The sequence below is a fragment of the Hippopotamus amphibius genome, chromosome 7 (genome assembly GCF_030028045.1).
Source record: "Hippopotamus amphibius kiboko isolate mHipAmp2 chromosome 7, mHipAmp2.hap2, whole genome shotgun sequence".
Lineage (NCBI taxonomy): Eukaryota > Metazoa > Chordata > Mammalia > Artiodactyla > Hippopotamidae > Hippopotamus > Hippopotamus amphibius.
Window position 1 is genome coordinate 134,631,599 of NC_080192.1, and position 8,683 is coordinate 134,640,281.

The following is an 8,683-nucleotide window of genomic DNA, read 5'->3' on the forward strand; positions in this document are numbered from 1 at the left end:
GCAGGGAGGGATCTGGGCTGGGGTCAGCTGGAGGTCAGCTCTTAGAGCCAGGCAGTCAAGAGGGTACAAGTACTCTCCCTAAAGCATCAGCAGTGAAGACAGAACTACTCGCAGCCAGGATCCTGACCCTCACATAGACCGCAAATTCCGCCTGAACCAGCCCCTTGGACTCAAAGGTCTTGGAGCTGAAGAACTTTGCAGCTTGAACCTTGAGCCTGTGCCGCTCATTCTCCAAATCCCCATCCATCCTCCTAAACCAAACGAATACATGATTAGAGGGTGTGAATCCCAGAAGGCTTTGGGGTCTTAGGAAAACAACTTTCTTGACTTCTTGCCCCATCCTCCGCCTCTAATCTTTCTAGCGAACTCCATAACCCAGGGTTGGGGGTCAGCCACAGGCATTGGAGTCTGGGTTATGGCCCTGGCGCTGAGCACTCTCGGATGTCCAGGAGATGCTCCACGCCAGAAGGGATTCTGGAAGAAGAGGCTAGTCATCCGAGGCCGAGGTGCCCTGGAGCCCAAGCTAAGGCGCCGGGATCCCGACGCACCGCCCCCGCCTACCCAGACCTTGCACAGGCTGTGTCCTAGGCTCGCACGAAGGGGACTGCGAAATGAGCGGTTTCCGCCTGGTTTCATCTGCTAGAGGATGTTTCCTCTAGCGCGTCTGGGGGGACCTCGTGGGCCTAACAATGCAGAAAGGGTCGCACAGGACTAAGGAATAAGGGGACGCAGATCCCGGGAGGCCGGGGCCAGGCGAGGGCCGCTGCTACAGTCGGCTGCCTGGGCCAGCAAAACTTTATTTCTCACTGCGCAGGCGCAGGGCAGGATTGGGGGGGCGGTGAGCAGGGGAGGGAGGGGAGGAATCCTGAGGCGGGGGGGGGGGGGGAGGGAGGAGGGAGGGTGGTGGATTAAAATAAGTAGGCGGCTCGGTGCTAAAGGGTGAGTGAGTCGGAGCTCGGTCTCTCCCCAGCGCGTTCTCAGCGGCTCCGGGTTCAGACCCAACGTAGGAGCCGCGAGAGAAGTTCACCATCCCAGGGCGGACAGGACTCCGGGGCCGCTGAGCGCTCCCGCGTGTCGGGCGCTCCGAGTCCCCGCAGCCGGAGAGGGGCCAGGACTCTTGAGCTCCGGGGGTGCCTGTGGAATCCAGCGCCGCAGGCTTCCCGGGTCCCCCGCAACGGGAGCCCCAGAGACGCGCTCAGCCCCGGGACCGCCGCGGAATAAGGTAACTGCAGCCCTGGGCGCCCGGGTCGGCGAGGGGATTGCGGGCAGGACTCCCGGGTTCCCTGTCACCGCTCGGCGGGTGTCTCCCTTTTCTCTCTGTCCCGGAAAGAAGCTCCTCTTGCCAAACGAAGGCTGCAGGACCTTTGTGAAAGTGAGAGCAGCTGCAGTCCTGGGTGGTTGGGGGGTGCTGGCTCAGCGGCATCCCGTGCGGGGTCCTCGGCCTCTGACCCCGGGGGAATGAGGGGGCGGGCCCCCACTACTGACCCCAGCGCCAGCCGGCTTCGCGGAATCCCAGGCGAGGTGCCCGCGGACTTCGGAAGTCAGCGTGTGGCCCCCCTCTAAAATATCGTAGCAACTTATGCGGGCACAAACTTTCCCGAGACGCGCGCCTAGCCCAACCTGACCTACCTTAGCTGACGAAGAAGGAAGAGGGAGCGGATGGATGGCCACGGCCGCAGCCGCCCGCGCCAGGGACAGGTGCATGCCCCCGCCGGGTCGCGCTTTCTTGAGAGTTTGTCTTTGACCGATTTGCGCTCAGGTACGAGGCCGGCCCGACTTGGGAGCACAGGGCCGCGTGCCTGACCCGCCTTGCACTTGCGCTCTGACTTCAGGGTGTTCTGTATCCGATGATTGCTCTGTGTGGTCAAGGCCTGGAGCGTAAGCCGCGACTGTCCGGGTGCAGCGGAGCACGCAGGGGGCGCGAACTCTACTTCCCAATCAGAGACCCGCACGCCCCAGCAGCGGAAACACTGCGGAGCCGCGGGTGTTCTCAGTTTCGGGCTTGGAAGGGAAGGATTCGTTTGCTCCCCTGACTGTCTCCCTTCGGGAGAGAAGGTGGGAGCCGGAGGAGAGAGGAAAAGAGGTGACGGGCTGCCTGCTGAACTAATTTCTCCCCCGAAATTTCTCTGATAAGAGGAATGAAAACCCACATCCAGTCTTTTTTCATCAGCTCGGCCAGTGGCGGGGTATGTTCTTGGAGCATAGAGTAGCTGCGAGGGTTTCTTTGTTACCACAATTTGGTAAATTTCACCCGGGCTAAGAGCTGCGCGCTGACTCTTGGGAACAGAAACCACGTGCAAGGCTAGTTAATCTCCCAGGTTCATGGCCTCCTAGAGAAGAGAGGGGCTGGCAAGGACGCGGGGGGCGGGGGCAACGGATAGAGGGCGACCAGTGAGTAGCTGTTCTATCCGAGGCTCCTCGAAATAATTGCGATTTCAATAAGATTGGGGAGCAGATCGCTGAGGACCCAGCGGGCGTTTAAACGCAGGGGTGATGGCCGCCTAGCCGAAGGGTTCGATCTCGTTCGTTGGGAGAATTAAACAGAAGTATCCCGTGCTGGTCAGTCCTCTCGCCAGGGGTCCGGACGCCTGTCACCACGCGTGTTGGGGATTCGGTGTCAAGGATGATTTTCTGGGGCTGATGCTAGACTCCTCCAGGCGCAAGCTCGTGGAGCTCGCTCCGTCCTCATTAATGCAAGCAGTTAACTCGCTCACGCTCAATTAGCCCCGAATAAACCACTTTAATAGACTCTGCACACTTCATTAATGCCCGGGATAGGGCTGGCGGCAGACCCGAAGCTGGCGCTCTACCGCACGAGGGAAACAGTCTCTGCGCCGCGCGGGGACCCGGGCTGGGAAGCGCGAATGGCGTTTGATGCGCATAGTCGGCACCCTTACGCGCACCTCCCAGATCCCGAGGTCCTAGCTCCTAGCCGAGTGGATGCCTGGTCTGCGGCCTGGGGAGAGGTGTTTCCTCTCGTGTTTGAAGATCTAAAGCGTTCACGCTGGGGTTCCGGGGTCAGGGCAACGGGAGCCAGAGGGGCTGGGCGTTTGCTCCTCCACTTCGGCGGGAGAGGCGAGTGTGAGACTGTGTTTTTCTCTTAGCTGACCGCCTGAAACTGGATCGTGAATTCGGCCCATTCTTGGTACTACTTAGTGTAGAGAGCCACGTTTCGAACGAATTTCGTCCCCGGGAAAATCGTTGACGAGAGCCTGCGGTGCCCTGCCCTCGGAATGCGGCAGAAAATAAACTGGCTGCGCCGCTGAGAAAAATAAATTGAGTGTTGGGGGAAACAAGATCGGGCAGATAGCCCGGAAAGGTTGGCTCCCGAGAGCAGCGTCGGCTGCAGGCGCCCCCTCCCCTTACCGAGCCCAAGGTCTCCGCTCCTGGGGGTGGAGGAGGAAAGGCCAGGTTAGTACACGAGGGGTTGGTGGGCTCCCCAACCCTGCAAGGAGCGGGCCTGGGCTCGGGTGCAGCCCAGCGCTCTGCCGCCATCGCCGGGGGTAGGCCGAGCACTAGGGGAGCAAGTGGAGGCCCCGGCGGCGCCCGGCGGGCCCCGGGGAGCCAGAGATAAGGATCTGATTTCCAGCGCCTGGAGGGGAAGCAGAGGTGACAGCAAATCAAAGAGCGCTCACCTCGCCTAAGTCTGGGCAGACCTTTGAAGTCTGCGAGTCATCTCCTCTTTCTCCCCCCGCCCCCTTCCCAACCCAAGCAGGCTCCAGCTTTCTCTCTGGCCCAATTCGTATTTTGTTTCCCCTTGTCTCAGCGCTGTAGGAGGGTCTTGGGTTGTCTCTGGCGCGACCCCGTGATCAACGCAGCGGAGAAGACTGCTGCGGAGGCCGCGGCTCTGCTGCCGGGGTGCTCGCCCCGGGCTCCCAGATTTGTGCCTCCCTAAGCCCCAGGCCGAATTAATTGCTGCGGTCCGTCTTGGTTTTCATTTGGTTCAACCTGTGCAAGCAGATCTCTGCCGGCTCTCGGAGTTTTGCACTCTCCACCCCCAGCAGAACCTCTTTCCTTATAGCCCACCACAGCGAGAGTGACCTTCCCGCCAGCTTCCAAGGGAAAGGGTTTCTAGGTCAAGATTGTCCTCACTCCTCCCGGGAACAGCAGGGCACTGCCCTCACATTAAAAGCTTCCCTGTAGTGAAAGGCAGCCTGAGCCTTAGGGGCCTGGGCTGAGGGTAAGCTAGGCTTTAGAAGCTGCCTGGGTGGTGTCAGTGTGTGCTGTGGAGGGAACAGAGCAGGGGCCTGCACATCCCAGGGATGGGGACATGCTGCAGGTTGGAAGAAAGAGCCAAGGAAGAGGAGAGGGGAAATGGGGAGTAAAGGGAGAAGAGGAGAAGTGGGAGGCAGGGGACTGAGACAGGCAAAGGAGAAGTGCACCCCAAGCACCCTGCTCCCCAGTGACTTGAGCCTCCCCGGGGCCTCTGTGTAATTTTGCCTTTCTTTCTCCCTGTTTTTGCCTCCACTGTACAGACCCGAGTGAGGATTGTCTGGGAGACACGGACATAAAAGTTCTCTCTGTGGAGTCCAGGCTTGTCCACAGAGGCTAGGGACTGTGACAAAGGGTCAGGGAGGCCAGGAGACTCCACACTGCTTGTCACATCAGCTTGGCTTCCCTCTGACTTTGCTCAAGCTCCCTGGCCTTGCATTTGGAGGGTGTGTAGCCCACAGCAGCAAGGCCCAGCCTCAATGCTGTTGCTGGTAGGCAAATCCACCTGACTGGGCAGAGGGGTGTTCACCACACACACAAACATCCTGAGAGCCCCAAGACCCTGCCCCCCTTTCCTATGGAGTAGGGAGGGCACTGAAGCCCCCTTGTACATGACTGCACATGTTTGAGTGAGTACATAAAAGTGGGTGTTAGTGTCCTTGCTGAAACAAAGGTTATCCCCAAGGGCTATAGAAGGGCGTCAGTCCGCAACAGCTTCAGAGAGGGTGGTGTCTAAAGGGCTCATTAATAGTGATACAGAAAAGCAAATTTGAGGTCAGAGTTGTAAGGAGAAAGATGACGTGGCTTCTAGAAGCCAAACTGATGATCAGCTAGTAGGGCTTAATGTACAGGAGCTGGGAGATGTGCAGATTTGTGTGCGTTTGTATGTGTGCTGTCTGTGAGGCTTTTTGTAGGTGCGGTGTGATCTCATGTGCGCAAGCGGAGGAGTGTGTGTGTGTTCTCCTCCCTGCATTTTGTTTAGTGGCACAATACTGGTTGTCCCAGTTTATCTTTGCACCTTGTTGTCAACTCTGCTTCAGAATGTGTGAACCTGTGTTTATCTGTCAGTGTGCAGTCTGTATTTGTTTATCAGCACATGAATGCGTAAGTGTGCTTCCAAGTTTCTGTTATCTTTACAGGAAAGTATAATTCTCTGTTGACTCAGACTTGCCTGGATATAAGTCTTTGCACAACAGTTTCCCTGTGCTTCTGCCTTTTTCAGTATCATGTACACTGCAGACTCTCATTTTAAGTTAGTCACACTGCATAAGATTTAGTTTGGTTTCCTATCCAGTTGTGTGTATCTGCCGGAGGCCATTTGGAAGTCCTTGGATTACCGAGGATTCCCGTCTTCTTGGTGAGGGCAGTGAGTTCCGTGGGTGGGATCTTAGGTTCCCAGCTCCAGCTCAGGGGGACAGGCTGGGCTGGAACTTAGAAGGAGGGCACCTGCCCTGAACTTGTCTGTTTCTCTCCCCTCCCCCCTTCTTCTCCTTGCAGATCGAGACTGAGAACATACAGCTACCGCGGCCATGGGCAGCAAAACCTTGCCAGCACCGGTGCCCATCCACCCATCCCTGCAGCTCACCAACTACTCCTTTCTTCAGGCAGTGAATGGCCTGCCCACGGTGCCCTCGGACCACCTGCCCAACCTGTACGGTTTCAGTGCGCTGCATGCCGTGCACCTGCACCAGTGGACGCTGGGCTACCCTGCCATGCACTTGCCACGGTCCTCTTTCTCCAAAGTGCCCGGCGCCGTGTCCAGCCTAGTGGACGCGCGCTTCCAGCTGCCCGCCTTCCCCTGGTTCCCTCATGTCATCCAGCCCAAGCCCGAGATCACCGCTGGAAGCAGCGGCCCCGCGGCGCTCAAGACCAAGCCGCGCTTTGATTTTGCCAACCTGGCCTTGGCCGCCACGCAAGAAGATCCGTCCAAGCTTGGCCGCGGGGAGGGCCCCGGGTCCCCCGCCGGTGGGCTGGGCGCCCTCCTGGATGTGACCAAGCTGTCCCCAGAAAAGAAGCCCACGAGGGGACGCCTGCCTTCCAAAACCAAGAAGGAGTTTGTCTGCAAATTCTGTGGCCGCCACTTCACTAAGTCTTACAACCTCCTTATTCATGAGCGGACGCACACGGACGAGCGGCCCTACACTTGCGACATCTGCCACAAAGCCTTCCGGAGGCAAGACCACCTACGAGACCACAGGTGCAGTACTGTGGGTGGCCCAGAAGAGAGCTGGCTGTCTGCTTCTGTCCTCACCATCCTCCTCCCTAATGCCCGGGTTCAGGAGACTCCCTCCCTTCACAGGCTCCAAGCCTCCTTATTTTCAGGGATTCCCCCAAATTGGGAAGGAAACCAACAAAGCTCAGGGATGAGGTCCTGGAGCATGGGCGGAGAGAATGTGGGAGGAATAGGACCCAAGCTCCAGACAGGCACAGCACAGCTTCCTCCATCTGCAGCACTGTGCAATAGAAGTTTCTGAGATGATGGAAAGTGTGACACATGGCACATGTGACAATTAAGCACTTGAAATGGGCAACTAGTGTAACTGAGAAACTAACTTTTTAGCTTTACTTAATTTTAATTTTAATAACTACATGTGGCTGGTGGCCACAGTCTTGGACAACACAGCTCCAGCAAACTGTCCCACCCAGGTCCCCTCACTCACCTTCCGTGTTGACTCAGGCCTTATAAGGAGGCCGTGCTGGCCTCTAATCAGGAAGTCAGGGGTCGGCCTAGCTGGACCTGTGCACACCCGGGGGTGTCTCCTTAACCTCCCTATTCCATCCCCAAACTCAGCATTGCCCTGTTCCACACTAGGTACCCCCACAACCTCCTTTCTTTTGAGGGCAAGCCCCTCATTGCAGTGGGAGGGGACCTTGGATAACTATTTATAATATTTATAATTGCATCATTTTGCAAGGATTAATTCTCGGTCTGTTTTTGCCCTCAGATATATTCACTCCAAAGAGAAGCCTTTCAAGTGTCAAGAATGCGGGAAAGGATTCTGCCAGTCCAGGACTCTCGCTGTCCACAAGACGCTACACTCACAGGTGAAGGAGCTCAAAACCTCCAAGATCAAATGCTAAATAGAACCTCCGGGGCACCAGGACCCTGGGTCATGCCGCCCCCTCTTCCAGAGGGACCAGAAGCCGAAGGCGACTCTGGCGGACAGCGGGAGGGGCTCCCGGGACCTTCCCCCATCCCAAACACGGTCCCCCGGGTTCCGGGCGCACGCAGAACTCCAGAGCCCCGCCCCGGGCCGTGACCCCGGCCGCCCGGGCGGCTCCCCCAGGACGCGGCTAAACTCTTGGCCAAAAGGCGGTACTCACGTGGCGGAAGGGAAACTGCGTTAAAAAAAGAACGAAAGCTTCGCGGAGCCTCAGCGGCACCTCTCCCAGAAGTATTACTTTTTCTATTATTATTTTATACGTTTTCTTTATTTTTTTTTTTCTTTGATGATATAAGCTTGTAACTCTGACTGCGGAGAGAGAGGGGAGAGGAAGAGAAGTTCTGTGCTCTCGCAGCTTCCAACCCCTCCTCCCGCCCCATCCCCACCCCCGGGAGCCTGCAAAAGTGTAATCCCTGTATCTGCTTCAGCCACCCGGCCCCGGCGTCGCGGGGCCGGGGAGCGCCCCTCCCAGCTCCTGCCGCGCAGCGGGCGCTGGGCTCCCGGACTCGGACGGCTGGGCGGGGACCTCGGGCCCTGGGGCTGGAGGGGGCCCGGCCTCCGACTCCCTTGCTCCGCTGCACCATCACCGCGAGCGAGCAGAAGGCTAGGAGCAGGGCGATGTATTGCGATTGGCACTTTATGCTGACCATCGGTAACGGACATTTATCACTGGAGTTTTTAAAAATATTAAATAAACGGTTATTTTACAGGCATTGCAGGATGGGTAATTTCCCTCCCAAACGCAGGAAACTGGGCGGCCCCTTTCTTTGAGAGGAGCGGGGTTTCGCTACCCAAGCCGACCTGTCCCACTTCCGCAACTTTCCCCTTATTGGGTCACTGGATTGGGATGGGTGTTGGTCAACCTCGGACCCCACCCGTATTTATTTTCTTACTTTTCTCCTCCACTTTGGTCTTAGGGTCTCAGTCTCCCCATTCCTTATCTCCGAAGGGCTCCGAGTTTACAAAGAAGCCGCGCCTGCGGCCCACACATCGGCCGTAAGAAAGCCCAGCATCTCCGGGTGCCGGGGTCGCTTAGGGTCCACTAAGGGAACAGAACGTCACCCACCTCCCCAACGAAAAGCCTCCCTCCTGGTCTCTTGCTGCTGCATTGGGGAGGGAAGGAAGCGCCCTCACAGACTGCCTCAGACCAGTACCGTCCCCGGGCCGCAGTACGCGGTTACAAGTACATAATCGCCGCTGCCTCCCAAAGCCCCAAACCTACATCCCTCCCTCCGTTAGGATCCCCCTGACACAATCTCTGGCTGGGATCCCCTGCCCCTGCCCAGATGCCGGCTCCACGCCCGCGA

At 57.8% G+C, this 8,683-nt stretch overlaps 1 protein-coding gene across 1 annotated transcript; it reads left to right on the forward strand.

Annotated features, from left to right (window-relative positions):
* Positions 1 to 966: 966 nt before the first annotated feature.
* On the forward strand, positions 967 to 8,083 carry OSR1 (odd-skipped related transcription factor 1). The gene is made up of 3 exons (XM_057743711.1): positions 967 to 1,222; positions 5,710 to 6,409; positions 7,158 to 8,083. Exons 2-3 carry the CDS (start codon positions 5,742 to 5,744, stop codon positions 7,291 to 7,293), a joined length of 804 nt encoding a protein of 267 aa, XP_057599694.1. The 5' UTR covers positions 967 to 1,222; positions 5,710 to 5,741; the 3' UTR covers positions 7,294 to 8,083.
* Positions 8,084 to 8,683: the final 600 nt, after the last annotated feature.

What these genes read in the sequence shown, in the direction of transcription:
- OSR1 (XM_057743711.1), top strand. Translation starts at nt 5,742, where the DNA reads ATGGGCAGCAAAACCTTGCCAGCACCGGTGCCCATCCACCCATCCCTG. An exon ending in GACCACCTACGAGACCACAG is followed by an intron (nt 6,410 to 7,157) that starts GTGCAGTACTGT and finishes TTTTGCCCTCAG; the next exon opens with ATATATTCACTCCAAAGAGA.